We start from the raw sequence: 23,386 nt of genomic DNA on the forward strand, positions 1-23,386 counted from the left end.
GTTCCAATTACCAGCGAATCAATGAGCAAAGAAAAAAAAAGAAAAACATGATGAAGCTTCAGGAGCTCCTCATCTGAATCTCTAATTACCTCCAACAAGGAGGTGTTCAGCTCCGTTTGTTTCTCTGTTTGTCAGCAGGATTACGGAAAAACTACTAAACCCAATGTCGTGAAACTTGGTGGAAGGGTGGAACACGGGTCACGGAAGAACCCATTACATTTCGGAGCAGATCCGACTCACGGGGCGGATACACACATAATTTTTTAACTTTCGTTAACATTGTGATAAAGGGCGTTTATGCTGCGTTCACGTGCAGGAACACTTGCCCTGGTGCAAGTGGGTTGCCTCATGCAGTTGTCCGATCGGGAAGGACTTTTCCCTCTGAGAGCTAATTTGACAAAATGAAAGTGGGCGAGAGCGACTCAAACACCAAGTGGTACATCGCCAACAGCAGACATAATGTCTGTCTTACTTTTATGGTGCTTCAATAACATTGCAGCCACCGCAGTCATCAACTCTATTACAATCCCGCCACAGGTGAAGGGCTTTGTGCTTCGTTAGGATGTACGCCACTAAACAAAGCCTCTTTGCTTCATTGGCCTTCTTCCTCAGTCGTCGTTTAAGTGTTGTTTCCAGCTCCTTTACCTTCTCCGTTCGTAGACTGCTACCAGCCAAAGAGCCCTGTGAACATTTGCCGTGGACTTGGACTTTGAGGAATATACTAATTATCTTCAACAGAAATGACTTCAAGTATACGAGTATAGAAAACCTGGTGAAGAGTTGGTGTGCAGCAGCACTTTGAGGTGAAGTGTGGAGGCGGTGGGCGAGCTCCTGAGTTTGACTGATGTGTGAATCGATACAGCCAGACATAGAAACCTCTGCAGACTTAAAAATATCACAACTGCAATTACTGTGTGCTTTCTTCCCCCCCAATGAGACACCGGCAGAACGGAGTTCGGATGAACCGAACATGAGCATGAAGAGGCTGTAGATATTGTTCTTTTTCTATTATAAAGTCTATACCTCACCTTACCTACGATTATGAGAAATATATTCTCCATGAGCTCCCACACTGAACACTGAATGTCGGTAAAGACCTACAGTACACGTCAAGTCTCAGGCTTTAGACTCTTTTAATGCCTTTGTTCATCATGTCTGATGTGAAAACTACGACGGCGTATTAGGGCCATTGTAGATTAAAAATAAAACATACTTTAAACTGAGCTATTCTCTGAGGTTAAAGTGGTGAATTTAAAAAAAGAAACAAAAATTTACAAGAAATAAAGTTGAATATTCTCTGAGATTATAAAGTCACAAATTTGCAAGAAAAACACATATTTACGATAAAAAAATTCTCAAATTTACAGAAATAAAATAAATATTCTCTGAGATTATAAAGTCATAAATCTGCAAGAAAAAACTCAGAAATTCTCTGGGATTAAATTGGTAAATTTACAAGAAAAAAATCATAAATTTAAGATAAAAAAACTGAAATATTCTCTGATATTATAAAGTTACAAGTTTGCAAGAAAAAAAACATATTTACGAGAAAATAAATCACAAATTTATGAACAAAAACTTTTTTTTTGGAATTCTTGGAGATGATAAAGTCACAAATTTGCGAGAAAACAAAACACAGTTTTTTCGTCTTTTCGTCTCATAGATTTGTGACTTTAATTTCAGAGAATTTCTGGGTTTTTTCTCGCAAATTTATGACTTTATAACCTCGGAGAATATTTGAGTTTTTTTCTCTTAAATTCTGAGTTTTTCTCAGAATATTATTGCCCTCCCCCGGCTCCATAATTTATTACATTTCTTAACCTATAATGGCCCTAATCGTAGAAAACATCATATTTCAAAGAAACTGATTCACGTTAGAACTTGTGTCATAAATGTTTTATAATGACAATAATGAACATTTTCATGATGTCTCGGGATAATTTACTTTGTGTGAAATCTAGAGCTCTTTTTCTGGACTTGAATTAGATTGTAATTGAAACATGAAATGACGTCCTTTGACTGAATCCTACTGCATATTAACGTCTTGTGAACGAGCCCGTTGAGTCTGATTTTAACCGTCTGATACTGACATCACCATAATGATGAATGAGCTGAAGGAAAAGAGTTGATATCACGCTTCCCCTCGACACAGATAGGGTCTGACAGATGACTTACTCATCAAGTAATTCATGTTTACATGCATCAGGAGAGAAAACAAACCTGAGACGATCTGCATGACTCAGACAAACACTGACAGATATATGTGGTGCGCTAATGGGCGTTCAACACGGGAGCTATTGACCAACTCTCAGAGAAGCCAAACGGCGTACAAACGTCTCAATTTGCCGACAGCGCGTACGCAGAGAAATGTCAAAGTATGATGGATTCAGTAATGAGCTCTTAAAGGCCTGAAGACAGAGAGGACAGATTAATCACAATAGAGGAGGTGATTTCCCAAAATGTTTTCCATGTGGAAGAAGGGAGGTTGTCTAGAAAGTGGATGGATGGGGCGGGGGGGGGGGGTGTTGGTTGGGGATTTGGCAGCTACAGGGCGTCACTTCTGCTCATTCTGATAGATGGAGCTCAGTAGAGGCTGATGGAGCAGAACAGCTGAGAGAAGACAAGACTGCAGAGAGAGAAGACCTCCGGTTACAACTTTAAAAACCAACAACACAGGCGGCATTTGTTTCTCACACTAAACAGTACAAAGGGACAAGACTTTCACCTGTTTTATCATCTTAAATTAATTCTTCAAGTGGGACAGCCTTAATTGCAAAACAGACAACTGAGTCTCCAGTTCACCGTCCGGGAGCGTTAACTTAGCAGCTACGATGCTGCGTTCACCGTCTCCAGTTCACCGTCTGGGAGCGTTAACTTAGCAGCTACGATGCTGCGTGTAGGGTCGCCGACATGCAGCCACTTTCCCAGTAAAAGTCTCCACCGCACATGTAGTTTAGTTTAGCAGGTTGTCAGCTGTGTGTGTGCCCGGCGGAACTTTAGTGAGTATCCAACAAACAGTGTGTGTGTTTGTGCTACAGCAGCTCTAGCATTGCCGGTGACTCGCCGCCGCCGCCGCCGCCACCGCCGCCGCCGCCGCACGTTCAGTCTGTCAGCGCAGCGAAACTTTGACGATTGTCCAACAGACCGTGTGTGTGTGTTGGCGGTGAGTGTGAGGTTGTTGGTGGCGTTCTAGCTGTGATCGTAGGTGTAGCAGTGTGTGGACAGTTTATTTGTCGGTGAATAAATGATATGAAACTACAACTCCTCCGCTCCGCTCAAGCGAGCCGGAGAGACGGGAGCCGACTTCCTGTATCCATCAACTCCGGCTCTGCCTCTTAAGGTGGGCTGTTAAGGTGGACCAGCTTTCCTCCTTAAAGAGACGAGCCGCTCCTCTGAGCCGCTCAGCTTTTGAATTAATTATTAACATTTCTTTTAACGTTTTAACCGATAGCGTTCATATCTGTCATTGTTTTGTGTTGTTAATTGATTTACAATAATAAATATATACATACATTTGTATAAAGCAGCATATTTGACCACTCCCATCTTGATAAGAGGATTAAATACTTGACAAATCTCCCTTCAAGGAACATTTAGAAAATGTGCGATTAATCATGATTAACGATGGATAATCATGCGATTAATCATAATTACTTTACTTCCCGGTAGTTGCCAGAACTGGATTTAAAAGTGTTGTAAAAAAGTTGAGGTTCAAAGTTTATTTCTTGACGAAACAATCGCACCTCAACGGGTATTAAGTAGCTGTTCCGGGGCTTTTGATTATATCACATTTGCATTTTCCTTTCGGCCATTTTCGCTTAAAAGTTTAAAAGGTGGAAATTCACTAAACGTTTGTTCAGTTTGAGCCGTAAGCCGACGTCCTTATATTGAATACACAGACGATACTTATTAGCAGCATCAGCTCATTGTTGGTTTGGGTCTTTTCATGTCCTCGTTCCTGCTGCCATTTGAAGACAACACATTTCCTCCTGCAGCATTTAAAAAGCAGAAAATCGTTTCCGTAATCCGCAGCGATGTTTAATTGAACTGTTTGTATATTTTTAATTTGACCTGGTTCTGGATGAACTGATAAATAAACAGATGGATGGAGAACGACTAGAGAAATGTTACACTCTGTATGCTGTATGTTAACATCACATTTGTATTCGCTTGCAGTCATCGTGAATTATTTACGAGACTCCAACACAACTGCTACGTCAACAAATAAGAGACAGTAAAACAGAGTAGATGCTAAACCAGCTGAGTCAGACAGGTCAGAGTCTGCAGGTCGAACACACCTCGTACAGGGAGTCGTACTTCTGCAGCATTTCAGAGCCAAACTGTTAAAGCAGAATATGATGGTATGATTACATGACTTCAGGTCTGAAGTATAACACAATAAATATACTGTATGTCAATATGAAATATCACTGAGTCAAACGTTTGACTTTCATCACCCCAAAAATGTCAGAGAACTCACGAGTGAGTGACTCAGTGTCGACGGAGTGATTCACGCCTCGCTGTAGCTGACATTCACCTCTCTAACGCTCTCCTGATTCTTACTGATGATTTTATTATTACACTGTTATACTGGTAAAGGAGTTAAACGTCTTGATTAAGGACAGACGTGGGCAGAGAAGCACAAACTTAGAATACTATGATTTAATATAATAATAAGTACAGTACAAGTAAAAGTAGTCGCCGTAGTAATTACTTGAGTAAGAGTATATATCTTTATTTTGTATTTCTACCACAGACGGGCGTCCTGAGGTAAAGATGAAGAGGCAAACACACAACTGTATTTATAGTATACAGTATGTATCATTTCCTGATATGATAATTAATGCAACGTATCCTCACACAAAGTTATTCCTCACTTTCTACCCCGTTTTCCTGTTTGGTGTTGGAGAGAGCGCTCCTATCGGTTGTTGACGACGTTCGCGTCATTAAACTTACGGTGATATTAAAGTTGTTTGATTTTATCGGAACGTCAAGACTGACTTAAAACAGCTTGGACTGAGTTTTTATGTCCACCTTACACTGAACGATCGAGATCACCGGAGCGCGCCACAACTCTAGCAAAACGCTCGTGATGTTATTCCGACATGCGTTAATTTAACAAAAATCATGATGCAATATAATAATATAATAATGAGTACAGCTGCCATGAAGAGGAGACGTTAGCATAACTATAATAATATAATAATGTAATAATATAATATAATAATGTAATAATATAATATAATAATATAATATAATAATGTAATAATATAATATAATAATGTAATAATATAATAATATAATGTAATAATATAATAATGTAATAATATAATATAATAATGTAATAATATAATAATATAATAATATAATGTAATAATATAATATGTAATAATATAATATTGTAATAATATAATATTTTAATAATGTAATAATATAATATTTTAATAATGTAATAATATAATAATATAATAATGAGTATAGATGCCATGATGAAGAGACGCTAGTATAACTGTAATAATGTAATAATGTAATAATATAATAATATAATAATGAGGTATAAAGTATTAAAAACAAACAAACGTGGTCTGATTCAAATATTATTAGTCTCTCCCCTCCTCATTTATTAAAATATTGAAAAATAAAAACAGAATAAACAGATTTAACTTCTGTATTTCCAAACTAAACAAATGAGCAGCCTCATGTAGTGATTCCATGACCTCTGACCTCTCCCAGGAGGAAACAATAGTCCTACTCTCCCCGAGCAGCTGCTTCTGTTCTGAAAGTCTAATTTATGTATCTGTGAACATTGTTGTTGCTCCGTCAGCCTCCAGGGTCGCTGCCGACAATGTCAGGGAATACTAATAGCGCGCTGATTAATTATACATTGTTTATTCCTCTTTCCCTCCAGCTATAGTTTGATTGCAAAGGCCGCGTCCTCCTTTAGCTGCATATAAGGAGCCGGCTGAGAGGAGCAGTGAAGCCCGTTCAGGCCAGAGTGGACTTTACTTCTATGACTTAATGCAGTCCAGCTGTTACCTTAGAAAACAGGTAACTCAGAGTTTCCCTGCTCTCATCTTTTCTGCTAAACTCCACCAACTCTCACTGGGATCGGTTAGTTTCTCTACAAACAAAAACATAACAATCATCTCATAATAATTCTACACAGTGCGCTCATTTTTCTAAATTCATATCACGCTGTCAAACTTCAGCTTTGTCCATCAAAAGGTTCCACGACTGAAACGTTGCACCTGTAGAAAACTCATATCCACGGACTCCCTCCGCTGTTTTCTGCTTTTTCCTTTCGGCTCGCCGCGGTTTGTTTTGGTTGACGATATGAAAATAATCTTTTTTTTGCTTGACATTGTGACAAAAAATTGTTCAAAGTAACTTATTACATTTGATTACCTTTTGATTACCTTTCTAACAAATGTTATAAACTGAGCAATAAAGCTGAAAAGTCCTAAAAGCATAAACTTCAACCGAACACAACACTGACTGTCAAACTTTTATTAAAAGTTCTTCAATATAAAATGAATTGAACTGAATTGAGATTGGAAAAGAGCAACAGAATTAATGTTATAAGCTTTTTTTACTGTAAATAATGGGATGTCCGCCGTTTGTAATCACCGTCATTTTGATCAGTAACTCTTCTCAATAACTGATTACAAATACATTTATTTTGTAATTGAGTTACGTAACGTTACATGCAACTAATTACTCCCCAGAACTTAAAATTAATCACAAAAAAAAGAGTAACCAAAGGGAAGAAGAGACCAAAACAATAACATAGAAATCCATATCTTTAGAGAGAGTGAAGCTTAACAGCAAACACAAAGAACATTATAAGAAATCAATGAAAGTGTTTTTCTTCATTCAGACCAGAAGGACGTCATGTTTTACAATAAAGAAAAACATCTAGAATGAATTTAATCTGTATCTGTTGACAAACTGAAATGTGCATGTGTGTCCTCATGCACATACCTATTAAATACATACAAACAATACAGGACCGCCATGAAATATTCATTTACAGGTCCACTAGCGGTCAAACGCTCCACAAGGTCCCTTTAAGGAATTAACATCCACCTTGTGGGCGGTTAGACGTGCACGCTGAGACGAGCACGCTGAGACGAGCTACTTAATCCTGAACTGAATCACCGCTCAGCGTCTAACAGAGGATTGAGAGAGTGTTTGCAGGCGTGAGGCTCGGAGGAATAACAAGCGTGCTCAGCACATCTTCTCTGAGGGAATAAAGGTTAAACAGGCGGCCGGAGACGAGGCATTCATCCTCTGCTGACGCACAGTATCGCTGTTACTGCTGACCTTAGTCACTGCAGGAGGAAAGGCCACTTCACATATCTCACCTGGAGAGATGAGATTAAGCTGCCAATACCCCCCCGTCGATATCTACGAGCAGCCTTTATCTGATGTGTCGGGAGCTCTTGACTCATATTAACCTTTTAAACTACCATCATTTCTCTAAACTAGATCAACTTTTCACCCGCAGCAGTTTCCTCAAATTACTTTTCATGCTAAATCTGCAGTTTCCAGCTCAGCTGTGTGTCGCTGCACAACATCCAACACTGACTTCAGGTCAGCACTGGGAAGATCGTCAGCTCCAATTTTAACACTGAAATGTCAAACTGTTGACTATTTGGAAAATCAGTTACTCACCCTGTTGAACTTGAATTCTTGAAGAACACATGCATTTACGCTAAAACATGCCGGCACGCTACTCGTCCGGATGAATTACAGTAAACTACATCGAAACATCAGTTTACAAACTCTCATACAACTGGTGCAGAATAATCCAAGTCTCATTTGTGTTTTAAATAGTAAGCTTTTAGCAAAACGCAGCCATTTACTTCAATTCAGCAAGACTTCTCTTAGTTTTTTTTATTCTCCGTTCACCGTTGAGGCCGGAGGGAAAAACAATTCTTCTAAAATGACATACATTTATATTTCTGTTTTAATTTGCTTCTTTATTTATTTATATTTGTATTAATTCCCTTATTTATTTACTCTTCTGTCAATTTTTCCCTTTTATTTATTAAAGTTTTTATTTTTTATGAAGTCTTATAATGATAAACAAGATGAACTAGACGTATGTGCAGTCTCACTGATTCCCAGCATCAATCCTGACACCTCATACGGCTCAGTAGAGTGGTGATTGAAAAAAAAGCTCAGTCTGTATATTGAGATTGATAGACACCGTCTCGTCCTCCTCTGGGTATTTCCACCGATACGCTGAGAGTTAATGCGTCAACTGAACGTGGCTGAAGTGTAAATATAACGCCGTCTTCTCCCAGTGATGCAAACAAAACCTGTAAAATTAAGATGAATGAGCAGAAGCCCTCCTCAATTTACAGTATGCTAAACCACATTAGATTACATCATCATAGAGCGACGGGGCTGTTTGTTCTCCAGCTACATGTCAGCAGGTTACTCCTGTAGTGATTTGCTTTTAAGGTCCTCCTTGAGAAGGATTTATAAGAAGCTTTCCAGCTCAAAACAATACAGGAATACACATTCAAATAATGTCGTCACTACAGCATTGCATTGTGGGATATTTATGCCGCTGTAGCTGTAAAAATGGCTGTAAAAAAAGCCTTGTTTTCTTTTTCTTGTTAAATCTTAATGTCAAAACAGAGAAAAAGAGCAACAGAACGGACTAAATGACTCTACATGTGTAAATCCATCATGGTTAGGCCGGTAAATGGATGGTTTTTATCTTTAATTCAGACTCATCTGACAGCCAGCGTCTGTCCTCCGGGGGCTCCCCCGCTGGCTGCCTCTTTTGGTTCGGTCTTTCCGGAGGCTGATTTGTGTCCGTCGGTACCAGGTGCTCTCCGTTACTCATTAATGACATTCATTTGTCAAGAAGCTAAAGCAGCAACGGATGCACACAGTCGATAAACGGCAGCCGGTGGGGAAACGGTGCTCTGAGTGCTGCCGAGGGCTGAGCTTCATGTTTGTTAATGAGCTTCACCACCCGGTGACCTCATCACTGATCCGGACGCTTTCAACTGAGACCTGCAAGCAGATTGACTTGACTGTTTCCATCACTGACTTGATTCCACTGTGCACCTGATCTGAATGTAAACCCTGATGAACAGCTTCAGTTACTTCATTCAGATGACATACTGTGACTACTGTATCGACATTAAAACCACCAAAACTCATTTTTTATCTGTTCAAAATGTACCTTAAAGGGAGATTTGTCAAGTATTTAATCCTCTTATCAACATGAGAGTGGACAAATATGCTGCTTTATGTAAATGTATGTATATATTTATTATTGTAAATCAATTAACAACACAAATCAATGACAGATATTGATCCAGAAACCCTCACAGGTACTGCATTTAGCATAAAACAATATGCTCCAATCATAACATGGCAAACTGCAGCCCAACAGGCAACAACAGCTGTCAGTGTGTCAGTGTGCTGACTTGACTATGACTTGCCCCAAACTGCATGTGATTATCATAAAGTGGGCATGTCTGTAAAGGGGAGACTCGTGGGTACCCATAGAACCCATTTAGATTCACACATCTGGAGGTCAGAGGTCAAGGGACCCCTTTGAAAATGACCATGACAGCTTTTCCTCACCAGAATTTAGCGTAAGTTTGGAGCGTTATTTAACCTCTTTCACGACAAGCTAGTATGACATGGTTGGTACCGATGGATTCATCAGGTTTTATAGTTTTATATGATACCAGTATCTTCACTCTACACCCTAAAAATTGCATATTTGGTTGCTTGTTTCATCTGCAATTTTGAACACAAAGAAGATATAACTGAATCATGTTATACTCTGATGCCTTTACGTTGTTATTTTGACGCTCGGTGTAAAAGGAACTCTAGATGAGCTTTCAGAAGCACTGAGGGAGATTTGTTTTCTACTTTTCTTTGACGCAGAATGTCTTTCAGCAGCTCATATCTGTCAGTAAATTACCTCCAACCAAGAGTTTTTTTCCAAGCATGTCAGGTAACGCCGGAGTTCAGTTTCAATTCATCTCGGCCAATTTTTGTCTCTTTGCTTTGCGTGCCGATCCGCAGCGGGAATTCCTTAATCAGCCGCGTGAACGGTGAGGAATCTCATTTTCTCGTGTTACCGGCTGGTTTGATCTTAACTTCTGTCAGACTCGTCTTAATTCACACCAGAGTGACATTTTCATTACTTCCCTCTTGACATGCAGCCCTCTGAAATATTCAACAAATAGTGAGCTAAACTGTGGCAGTGATAGAAGCTGTGGTCTCTTCAGATTATGTCTGATGGACGCCTCCGTACGATCACTGTGAGTTGACCCTCTTTATGTCTTCTTTCATTCTATACTGATCACTTTTCACCTAGAAGCTGTGAATTCAGTGACGTGTTGAGGAGGCTGGAGTTCAGTGGTTTTATAAAAGAGAACAAGACCGCTCTTATTGTTGTAGTCTGAGTATCGTGACGTCATATCCGTTCCGTATCCGTCAACCAAAACAAACCTCAGCAAGTCAAAACTAGAAAGTCTAAAACGTCGGAGGGTCGTCGTGGATACGACCTGCACCCTCACATGTTAAATCCAGCGTGGTAAACACTACACATCCAGTAAAGGATGGAAACACTTTGGGTTTCACACATTGACAGGAAAAGCAGAGCTACACAGAGCAGAGCTAAAGCTGCATGCTAACTATGTCACGGACAGGAAACGTTATGGTATGGCGGTAACGTGGCGGTGGAGCCGGCCGTCGCTCTCGTCTCCGTGGTCAAATGGGCCGACGCTACGACTGTAGAGCACCCAGATACTGACATTTGTGTTCTCTGCATTGAAACGGCCCCGATGGAGCTGACCATGGATGGATAAAGAGAACGGAGCTGACGGGAGAGCTAGAGACCACCTTGGAGAAGTTAGAGGAAGTAGACACGTGGGACTACGTCTGCTTTTCAAAATAAAGTGTTAACAAAGGGAACTGTATATACAAAATACATCTATGGAAATAAGATTGATGGATTATATTCTCCAGAAGTATAAAACATTACATGACCCTTATAAATTAAAAAGAAAATACCACTGATTTGTGAGGGAAATGTCTTTATTCTTTGATTGTTGGGTTGCTGGATAATAAATAATTCCTGACAATGACTGATATATTTGACTTCAGGACATCTCTGACTACAGACATGCTGAAAATCTAACATTTTTACTGGATTCATTTAGATATTTTACAAAGTAAAAGTCCCTAGAAGTGTTTGATGAGATCAACTTTTTCCCCATGGTCTGGGTTCAGAGGTCAGCAACCTCAAAAGAGCCATTATAGACAGACAAAAAATCTGTCTGGAGCCGCAAAACATATGATCATTGTGATGAAGGTAACACAGTTTATAGTCTCAGTATATAGTATATAAGTCTAATGCAGTGAGGGCAAAAGAGACAATGTACTACGGAGTATTAGGGCCACATTGAGGGAATAAAAATAATGAGCTGTTAGTTAGAAGTTGATTTGTGAAACAGCTGTCGGAATAAGGCCGATGATCTAGAACATCAGACACGAAGCATCTGGAAGAGCATCAGAGTTTAATTAGTTCTCATATCAATCAAGGTCAAAGAGCCTCCAGAAGTCCAACGGCTCAAATAATCACTATGTCCTCATGGATGGAAAAGGAAACTCTTCATATCCCCCCTTTTCAACTCTCTTTAAACCTACTCTGGATTCAGAATACACGAACATGGAGAGGTTTAATCCTCTTGTTAAAGGATTGTGACGCATGTTTCTTTAAATCAATTCTCCCACAAGTGAGAGAGAACTCTCTTTTTCCATCTTTTTGAATGTATGAATGAGAGAATGTATCGTGTCAGTGTGGGATTAAGTGCACGCTGAATGTTTTAAACAAGCCTTTACTGTGTTCTCTCCACTTTAAAACAGACTGCGTTGACCTCAACACCAACAACACCAACAACACCAACAACACCAACAACACCAACAACACCAACAACACCAACACCAACAACAACACCGGGCTGCTTTCAGGATCAAACATTCCTGGACATATGGGAAAATTAACTTTCATATCAATCAAGGTCGTGCGGATTTACAGAGTCAGAGAGCTCATAAATCATCCATTCCTGATGGGAGAGAGTGGATATGCCTTAGTGAAGCATTATTTACACAACCTGCTCACGCTTTCTGCAGGATCTGCACACTAAGCCACTTTACACTCACTGATTTATGCCCTCCTACCTTATCCCAAGCTTCTCATAAAGACTACAGTATCTCTGGTCTAGTGTGCTGCAGGACACGCACTTTAGTTCTTCTCAAAAATACATGTACACATAGTATACTATATATAGTATAGTAAGTATTAAAGTAAGTTCTGCTTTAATTGTTGAATACCAAATATCTTTGAATGATAAGGCTGGTGTTATCTTATGTTTTTCTTATTGTCAACTATCCCAATGAAAAGACCAAAACCAACAACATGTCAGTCCGTCTCTTAATATTTAAATTTAAATTACAATTTTGGCCTCCAACGATTATAAAAACAAGATAATCAACTTATCGATAATCGATCATTTTGTCTTGCGTTCTATATCCAGCAGCCGGGGTGGACTGTCCTCAGTGCGCCGATTAACGCACATTCGTTTCGACACCACTAATTTCTTTAACGCAATCAATCTTTCAGAGGTTGTAGCGGCTCAGTTTTACAGCTGGAGTGAAGATACTGGAATCATATGAAACTAGAAAACCTAAAGAGTCCATCGGTACCAACCAGGTCATACTAGCTTGTCGCTAGTTTTGGCGAGAAAAAACTGTCATGGCCATTTTCAAAAGGTGTACCTTGACCTCTGACCTCCAGATGTGTGAATGTAAATGGGTTCTCTAGGTACCCACGAGTCTCCCCTTTACAGACATGCCCACTTTATGATAATCACATGCAGTTTGGGGCAAGTCATAGTCATATTGTTTTATGCTAAATGCAGTACCTGTGAGGGTTTCTGGATCAATATCTGTCATTGATTTGTGTTGTTAATTGATTTACAATAATAAATATATACATACATTTCCATAAAGCAGCATATTTGCCAACACCCATGTTGATAAGAGGATTAAATACTTGACAAATCTCCCTTTAAGGTTAATTTTGAACAGATAAAAAATGTGCGATTAATCACGATTAACTATTTTAGTCGATTGACAGCCCAGATATCTAGACAAACTAAATTGTTTCCAAGAGCACAAGTTATTCATGTCCTTCTAGCCTCTTCATTTTTGCTCTCAAAGTGCACCAGATTGATGCATTTAACTTTAAAATGCAGCCTACAATATTTTCTTGCTAAATGCGTGATGTTTCCAAAGTCAATGGTAAATAATGATCTTAATATTGACCAATAACGGAGCAGCCTTACTGCACAACTCTCTTTACAGTACAAGCCCAGCGTTTCTGTCAGAGCCAGGATGGAACAGATTCATTAGTCCTGCTCCCTCCTTCCTGTGGAACACTTGTTGTCTGTTGATACAGCTCAGGGAGATACTGTATATTGGTAGCGCTCGTTTAGATGCAGCGGATCTTCCTGCTAATGCAAACACGGAGGAATTGTTGTCACTTATAAATGAGAGATCCTGATCTTAATAATATTAACTGTGCAGCCCTCAGTGGCTCAGAGGAAGAAGACACTTAGTAGTAGATGCATTCATTGCTGGTTTGAGTCTCTTGATGGGATGAGTTGACATTAACAGACTTAAAGATGCATTAGATCTTCTCTAGTTATTAATATAGAGTAAGCAGGTTTTTATAAACCTATAGATTCATGATCCATGTTAATCTCTGCTGATGAAACAGCTCATCCACATATGCCGAGACTCAGTTGGCTCCTCCGCCGGTGACGCAACACGCCATCTTCTACGGCTGTCGATCCCGCCGAGGCACATTAACCACCAGCGCACGTACGAGCAGTCCATTTTTATTTTTTAAAGCCCATCCCCGCTGTGCTCTCAACAGGATATGAAAGATGAGGAGATCGCAGACGGAGTCGGGGCACAAACCCAAAGCAGACACAATGGCGGCGATGGCTATCAGCGCAGGCAGCCGCAGCTCCGTGAGCCTCTCTGGTAATTCATGACGTACCAGGGAAACTTATTTAGCCGGTGCTCGTGCCGGGGCCATTATAACAGACAGCAGGGGAGGAGAAGATCACTGCACAGGGAGGCTGGGTGTGTTGAGGAGAGGGTAAGAGAACCGGACCGGGGGAATGATGAAAGGCTCACAAGCTTCAGGAAACAGATGCAGACATGGAGTCCATTAGTAGGGCTGCTGTAGTTTCCACTTCAATAAGCAACACTTGTACTGTACAACCAGAGGATAATGTCCACCGGGGATGGGAGGAGATGTTCAACGCACTTCTGAAAAACCTTTTTATGTTTCATTTACTCCCTCATTTCTCTAAAAAATGGTCCTCTGACAGACCAGCAGCTAAAACCCAGAGAGAGGAAAGAGGAGTTTATAACAATGTTGATGAACTCATCTGATTTAAATGTAATGGAAAGCTGCAAGCAGAGATGAACGGGCCCTCGCCACCTTGTGTGTTGTCCCAACTAAATGGAGCTATGGAGCCCGCTAAACACGCATGAACCCAACTACTGTACACTCACCGGCCACTTTATTAGGCACACCTGTTCAATTGCTTGTTAACACAAATAGCTAATCAGCCAATCACATGGCAGCAACTCAATGCATTACGTCATCTAGACGTGGTGAAGACGACTTGCTGAAGTTCAAACCGAGCATCAGAATGGGGAAGAAAGGGAATTTAAGTGACTTTGAACGCGGCATGGTTGTTGGTGCCAGACGGGCTGGTCTGAGTATTAAACTGCTGATCTACTGGGATTTTCACGCACAACCATCTCTAGGGTTTACAGAGAATGGTCCCAACAAGAGAACAGATCCAGTGAGCGGGGGTTGTGTGGACGGAAATGCCTTGTTGATGTCAGAGGTCAGAGGAGAATGGGCAGAGTGGTTGGAGATGATAGAAAGGCAACAGTAACTCAAATAACCACTCGTTACAACCAAGGTATGCAGAATAGCATCTCTGAACACACAACACGTCCAACCTTGAAGCAGAAGAAGACCACCCGGTACTAGCAAGGTGTACCTAATAAAGTGGCCGGTGAGTGTATATTATCGCTATCGAGGTCTGGAATTAGCAGCTACCTCCCTCCAAATGTGGGTAAATTGTTGGCAGTGGCGGGTAAAATCATCAGGACATCCGCCACTTTGGCAGGCAGGGAAAACGCTAGGAATGGGAATAGAGAACCGGTTCGAGCGCAGCTCAAACCGCGATGCATCTGCTCTCTTCTGCCGGGAAACGACAGTTGGTGTAGCTGTATTGTCGTCTCGGTGGAAACAGTAGGGCTTATAGATGCTGTCTAAAAGGAAAAAAAGTGTGAAAATTTGCCAAAAATGGGGATAACTACGGGAGAATTGTGACGCAGGGAGGAAACCAGGAGAAGGCAATGAAAAATGGGAGTCTCCCTAGAAAATCAGGAGGGTTGGAAAGTATGAGTGGACACTGGAGACATTTAAAATATGAGGTGGTTATTGAAAAATGTGATTCAAGTTTTGAAATGGCTCTTATATTAGTATATAGAGTGCTCAACTTTGACTGTATTCTGAGTGTTTTCTTACTTTTAGACTAGTCGACTAGTCTGAGTTTAAACTTCTCTTTCGGGAAAATGAGTCGTCAGGAAGATGCCTCGTAGAAAATCTTTCACGTTGTGTTATTGTGTTTTATTGTTTTGTTTGTATTATCACTTTTCTTTTTCATCTATTTGTGTTTACTTTCATATGAAAACAGATTTCAGTTTCAAGGTGAAGGTCACTCTTTACTACATCACATAAAAGAACAACTGGTGTAAAAACACTGTCCTCTAAATGAATCAGGAATCCAAACTGCTGCATCACATCACTCTGTGAAGTTTTAACACTTTTCTCAAACCGTTAACAAGCTGGAAACGATCCCAATTATTTTAGTTGCACTTGTGTAGCCCTGCACTGAACCCCTGCAGGAAATATAACCGACACCGAGCCGCTCATATCAATAGAGAGGAATAATAATGTAAAGAGCTTCAGTTATTACTCACATCAATAACAGAGGCCTTTCTAAGCACTGATCCACGACAGAAAGACATTCATGGAGGATTAGTATTAGTACTCAACAAGACTCATTGGTGATTTCAGTAGTTTCAGTTTCATTACTCAATTAAAAACACTTTAATGTCCAACGAATCACTACAACACTGAAGGGGTAAAACTGGTTTTAAATGATTTTGCTGGCGTTTGTTATTATTCAATTACCAACATTTCACCACGTTTTGCTTCTGGAAGGCTTCTTGGGGGATCTTATCTGTCCGAGGAGGTGAGGAGACCTCCCAACCTCCACATGCAGATGACAAACAAGGGGAACTCCTCTGACATTAGAAAGACACGCCGGTCCAAGTGACTGAGGAAGCCCGTCTGCTCCGAACCCACCTCCACCTCCACCGTGCACGCTACCTTTGATTTCTGCAGGAGCTCCTCCAGGATCCAAAAGAGGTAGCACGAGTTCTGATGCTGGTCCACGGGAAACCGGTCCAGCCCCGAGCTCTCCTGCTCCTGAAGAAGAAGCGACATCAACGTTAGGACTGCATCACTGATAAGACACAACACTGTTGATAATATGATGTGGATCATTGTTGAGAGTAACTCAAATTGAGATATGTGTAATGTAAAAGGTGTAAATGCAACCTATACAGGTGCAAACATTTCTGGTTTTGCAAATTTCCAAAAGTATTTTACAACTATTAAAACAAGTCACTGTTGATATTAAATGACAGCCCTGTCTCCTAAAATTGATGTTCTCATTAGGGCTGTCAATCGCTTAAAATATTTAATTGTGATTAATCACATGATTATCCAAACCTAATTGCCATTAATCGCAAATTAATTGCACATTTTTTATCTGTTCAAAATGTACCTTAAAGTGAGATTTGTCAAATATTTAATATTGTTATCGACATGGTAGTGGACAAATATGCTGCTTTATGCAAATGTATGTATATATTTATTATTGGAAATCAATTAACAACATAAAACAATGACAGATATTATCCAGAAACCCTCACAGGTACTGCATTCAGCATAAAACAATATGCTCCAATCATAACATGGCAAACTGCAGCCCAACAGGCAACAACAGCTGTCAGTGTGTCAGTGTGCTGACTTGACTATGACTTGCCCCAAACTTAAGTTTGACTTTCGCAACGTAGTAGGCCCCTAATGACCCACATCTATGGTGCTTATACCAACTGATAACGCCTATTTAATGGCCTGATAACAGTCAAATCGGGTGGATAAGTAGCCTGACACACCAGATGGTTTGTTTACGCAAAAAAGGGCAGGCACTTTCAAAAAAATACTTGGCAGGTGATTGGATGAACCATCTGTCAATCAAACTCTTGCCGAAGCCAGTCTGGAGAAGAGCAAAAACATCTTTTTCCATTGAGAAAAGCCTTCGGTGCCGTTCTTTGCTCTTCTTTCAATGAAGAAATACTCTCCAGTTCTGATAACTGATGCTACACTGGAGCATCTACGCTAACCTCTTCAGGAGCCGCCGTTGTTGTTTAAACCAACAGTCGCCTCTCGTCACACGTCTAAACCACACCTGTAGCTCCTCACAGGACGCCGATTGCTGATATCGCAAGAATCCAGCCGCCGTGCAACATAAGCCGATAACAGCCCAACCCAGTAAAGCTGGACTGAATTATGTTGAAATGCTTTGTAGATTATATTTAATGGCATTTGATGACTATACTTTCAACATATAACCAGTTCTCCTGGACAGAAGAGTGCTTAAATTAAACTTAATTTCCGTCTCTCCCTATCTGCTGATTCAGGAGTGCCCTGGACTAACTAAACCCATAAAGGTCTCCTTCTTCAACGTGACAGCTTCCTTCATCTCTGGTGTTGGCTAACAGGATCTGGGCTTGCTGCCCATCACAAACATCTGGCCACATCTCGGAGCAGCACCCTCCGAAACGGCACCTTTGAACTCTCCAACGTTGGATATGTCAGAGCTACCTACCTCCATCCTGGAGCTCAACCAGCACGAATACCTTCTGCTGCTGTCGAGATAGACATTAAACAAGTCTTAACTACACGACCGCCTAGCTGCTTCTCATCGGACTAATCCAAGGGAAGGACGAAGTGGTAAGAAACCAGCAGAAAATGTGAGTAAACCAACACTGGCGTAATCCTTCAGGGAAGACGGATTGATAGACGATGCTGCAACACGCTGCGGATTCTTGCACCAGCTATTTAACAACACGTGATTGTTTTCAGAGCAAGTTCAAGGCACACAGAAACCCTCCAAAGCAAATGTTAATTATTCAAATAAGCAGAAGCTGCTGCATTTCTTCCAGGCTTTATCTCACTGCGTGTGTGTGCGCTTGATTTTTGTTGCATGTGGAAGTTTCTGTGTGTGTGTGTGTGTGTGTGTGTGTGTGTGTGTTTGAGAAACGCCACGGAGAAAAACAACCGCCAGATGGCTGTCAGGTATTCCTCCAGGCTAAGCTTTCAGAGAGTTGACAGAATGTGACAAGAACACCTCTTAACCTCTTAAAAAACACACACCAGCACACAGCACTTAGACCGCGTCGGGATCGGGTCACTCAGCACTTTGCTCCGGAGAGAGCTACAACTCCGGTTTCTTTTTATCTCATAATTCACTTTTTCAATTTTGCCTGCTTGAAAACTCCCATTTCTGCAGCCACACGAGCCGACGATTTAAGACCGAATCCTCCTGACGATTAACGACCAGAAAAGCGGAGGTGAAACCGAGTCATTGTTTAGCAAGTCTCAAGTCCTAAACTTTGAGTTTCGAGTCCTAAACAAGTCGTAATGCGCTCGTCACCAAATGTAATGCCATTTGCTTTTTCTGTCTGTAATTTTTTAACCGCACGTTTTGCATACATCAGACCAGCAACACGTCATCCAGTGTAGGCTCTCATGACCACGCCCCCTTTTGGGGGAAAATAGTAATAACTAGAATGGCACTCGGAGAGCGCAGACCTCCGCCAAGGTGCGTGACTTTAAAAACAGATTACAGCTCACAGCTGGCGGTACCGTGAGGTGGTATTATCCTTCCAAAATACCACATGAAGACACCAAGACCTTGAGGAACACCATAGAAAAAGCCATGCTGTGATTTGGGATCAAAAACTTTTGACATTTTGGAGATTTCTGCAGGAATTGGCATTTTTTCGGCGATTGGATGGCGAGCACTTCTGTTGTGTAAACTGTTCAGAAACCCCCTTATTGTTTAATCTATCTAGGAAAGCCATCCATCCTCTGAATGCTCTAGGTCTCTAGTCTGATCCATCCATCCATCCTCTGAATGCTCTAGGTCTCTAGTCTGATCCATCCATCCTCTGAATGCTCTAGGTCTCTAGTTTGATCCATCCATCCTCTGAATGCTCTAGGTCTCTAGTTTGATCCATCCATCCTCTGAATGCTCTAGGTCTCTAGCTTGATCCATCCATCCTCTGAATGCTCTAGGTCTCTAGTTTGTGGCTGTAAAGTTTCATGAGGCTGTGATTATCCTAGAGGTCACCACAGGTCATTTTATACAGTGAGGTCAAATGTAAAAAAACTGGTGAAACAATGAAATGTCTCCTATGGGGACTAACATCATCACACATGAATACAGTTGGGCTCATTGGATCCACAAGAGTCTCAGCTTTACAGTGAGACCCAATTTATGGAATTCCAAAACTGTTTGCGTACCCACAGAACCCATTTTCATTCACATATCTGGAGGTCAGAGGTCAAGGAACACCTTTGAAAATGGCCATGTCAGTTTTTCCTCACCAAAATTTAGTCTAACTTTGGAGCATTATTTACCTCCCTCACGACAAACTAACGTTGCATTGGTTGGTACCAATGGATTCCTTAGGTTTTCTAGCTCTGTAAAGTCGGTCTCAGGTGGTTAAAGAACTCCTGGCTCTAATCATCTGTTAGACTTGTGTTTGAATTGTGATTTTAGGAACTGTACTGTATGTATATACAGGATGTAGACATATTTGGTGTGGGTGGGTGGGAGCTTGACACAGGGGACGCCGATATTCACAGTCTGCTGCAGCAACTGTCAACAAGATGGAAAGGACATATTTCATCCGAGTGAAGGAGGGGAGGGAAGACTGCAGCGTGACGTGGTTCTGCAAATCATCGCTTAAAAGAAGATTATCTGAGACTGGATGTTTGGACGCAGGGCGTCTCTCTCTCTCTCTCTCTCTCTCTCTCTCTCTCTCTCTCTCTCTCTCGTCACCCTGTGAATGCTCCACTAGTGCCGTCAGATGATCCGTTTAACAGCAGAAAAACTCACAAAAACATGAAATGAAATGAAGTGTGGGAATTAAAGGATTTACTACATTGAGAACGTCATGATTTATTTTAAACGTGGTTTCAGTCTAACTGACTAAGCGGTGCATATCCTATTTGCAGGCTTTGCCATTAATTAATATGCAGAAAAACAAGTGAAGCTCTGCACATATTGGAAGCTTTTCAGTTGCCAGATCTCATCAGCAACGAGAGCCAGTAGAAATCATGTCTGGTTGCTGCTGATGGCAACAACCTCACTGACCTAAGGGCTGTTATTAATGGCAACATTCATTACCAGTTCATCCATCATTCTTTCAATTAATCAAGTAATTGTTTAGTCTATAAATGTCAGAAACTAATGAAAGAAGTTGACTTCAAATGTGAGTCCAAGGCACTCTTCTGGCAAAAAATATAAAAAGCCTTTATTCAATTGGCTATTTCATGATGAAATGCTGAAAACAATGCTGGTACATGTAAGATTGGGTAACAACCAAAAGGAAAAAAATAGGAACAGGGCGTCCGACAAACGCTCAGCTCAAATAAAAACTTTGCGGCTAGTCGGAACACTCCGACAGAAAACAAGAAAATATATAATCAAGCTGATTTTGACGCAGACGCTCGCGTCGCATCAAGTTAGGACACGGTGTAAGACACCATGGGGTCTTATGGTACGTGTCCATAGCCTTCGTCCTTTCCACGCTTCCCATTCAGTGTCTATGTAAGCAGCCGTGCAATGCATTCTGGTAGCGTGGCGGTTGCATAAAGTTGAGGTCTAGGCTGCTTTATGAAAATCAGGTGGCGTTCAGCGCGACTCGCCGCCTCTGGAAAACTCCCGAGGAACTTTTAAACTAACTGTTGTCGATTCAAAATGAAGACAGATTCATCAACTGTATGGATTATTTCTCTCATGAAATGTTTTCAGAAACACATTTCGGTTAACTGTTTTCGTGATATAAGAGAAGAAAGTTTCCAAAACGAGCCGCCATGTTGGTTCCGAGGCAGCAGCCCGCGGAGGGAAAGCGTTCGTCCAATCAGGTGTCGAGTGTGTCTAGTGGCAGCCCATCAAGTGTCCATGCTGGGCAGCGAGGCGATTACTCACGATAAAAAAAACACCCCTAGGGACAACATCCATCAGACTGGTGGACAACCAGGACATCCAGAAGTTTAAAAGTTCATCAAAACTTAAGCAGCAAAGTGTCCCTGTTGTTCTTGAAAACATGCAGGAGAAGTTTGCTCCTTCAAGGACAAGCATCATTTAAAACCACAGAGCTGGACAAACACTGTACTTTCAAAGCAAAACAAGAGGACATCTTAAAAAGTATGAGGGGGGCACGGAGCACTAGAACAGGGTTCATAACTGCCAGTAAACATCGTGCTCCAAAACACGATGTGACCACAGGACATAAGGCTGTCCTACACACAGAGTTTATTACAGCCTCACAAAACAAAGAGCTCACTTTAACCTGAGATTGTTTTCTTTTGCAAACTGATTTGGTCCGACTCTCTGACACGACAAACTACTGAACCAATCAGGCATTATATTAGTAAATAATGTTTTGTGTATAATATCTGGTGCAATGATGCAGCAACCTGCGCAAACTACCACCATTATTTACTTTTATCTATCCGGTAGCCGATCACAACCCCTCTAAACAACGTTACACCATCAGTTCGACAGCATTCGGGAGGTGCAGCTGGTCGGTTAGCTCGGTAAAAGGGAGATATTCTTACTTTCATCTCCAACCTGTCAACCCCAAAGAATTTATGAAGCCATGAAGCAGGATTCGATGGAGAGAAGAAATCGATAGCTGGAGTGAAAATCTAGAGGGAGCAGTGATGGAGTATCTGTGAAGAATATACACAAACAGCACAACAGCTCGTCCACCGGAGGACGGGGGGGGACGGGCTGACAGAAATGGTTGCCTGAGATAAAATAACACAGTGGACCTGCTGGCCTCCTCAAAAGCAACCTGCTTTAGAAATCCTCTCCACATCACAAGAAGTCCAGACAGCAGACCATTGTACGTACTAGTGATTCAATATACCTCTCTGACACAGCATCAACTAAACTATCATTTCTTTCAATACTTACAGTAACTTTGAGGAATACAAACACGTTTTTTGTACAATGTTTTCTTGCACAAATATTTAACGTATTTTAAACATAAGACGCTGCACAAGAACTTGGCCTAACTTAAATAATATATGTGGAAGTAGAAGGAAGTTACTGCTTTTATTGTTGTAGTCCGAGTAACATGACGTCATATCCGTTCCGTATCCGTCAACCAAAACAAACCACAGCGAGCCGAAACAAGAAAGTAGATACGTGTGTTTACGACCTGCACCCTCCCATGTTAAATCCAGCGTGGTAAACACTACACATCTAGTAAAGGATGGAAACACTTTGGGTTTCACACATTGACAGGAAAAGCAGAGGCTGCATGCTAACTTCTAAAAAAGGCCAAAATATATCCGGAAAAAAGTCAGAAAAAAAGCCGAAATATGTAAACCAGAAGAATAGAAGACAAATAGAGCTCAATAAAAAAAGGAGATAAATATTTGTAGAAGATAACGTGAGATGAAGTGATGGCGAGCCCATCTGCATGTAAGCAGAGTCCTTTTCTAAGTGAGAGGGTGAAAACAGCAGGACGGACTGATTGAGCTGTCTGTTGGCTCGTTAGCGCTCCTCGGGGATCCGGCGGGCCGGAGGCTGACAGTGACAGGATTTGCTGCAGCCTTTTTAATAATCCTGATAAACTACCATCTCTCTCCACGCCAGTTACAGGACAGCTCCTCACTTCAAAGCCAAAACCGCAAAGTCAAAATGAACTTTATCCTCAACATCTCTTCTCTCCCGACGAGTGACTTTAGCTGAAGGTCGGACCTGAGCGGATCAGGTGAGGCTGAGGCTGAGGGGGGAAGGTTAGTTCGTAACAGACTTTCCAGGTGAGCGTGAAGATGAGTTCTGGCTTTGAAGCTTGGCAGCAGGAC

At 41.2% G+C, this 23,386-nt stretch overlaps 1 protein-coding gene across 5 annotated transcripts in view; it reads right to left on the minus strand.

Moving 5' to 3' along the window:
- Positions 1-23,386, minus strand: part of mei4 (meiosis-specific, MEI4 homolog (S. cerevisiae)) — a 93,138-nt gene that overhangs the window by 23,132 nt on the left and 46,620 nt on the right. For 4 of the 5 annotated variants that reach the window (XR_012591450.1, XM_074615987.1, XM_074615988.1 and 1 more), the window contains exon 5: positions 16,535-16,633. Coding sequence is in view for 4 of the 5 variants with exons in the window: in XM_074615987.1 (XP_074472088.1) it covers positions 16,535-16,633 (99 nt within the window). In the remaining variant the exon portion in view is untranslated. Of the gene's footprint in view, positions 1-15,730; positions 16,634-23,386 lie in introns of those variants that run through there. The other variant, XM_074615986.1, reaches the window with a different exon arrangement.

The sequence above is a fragment of the Sebastes fasciatus genome, chromosome 18 (assembly GCF_043250625.1).
Source record: "Sebastes fasciatus isolate fSebFas1 chromosome 18, fSebFas1.pri, whole genome shotgun sequence".
In the NCBI taxonomy this organism is placed as follows: domain Eukaryota; kingdom Metazoa; phylum Chordata; class Actinopteri; order Perciformes; family Sebastidae; genus Sebastes; species Sebastes fasciatus.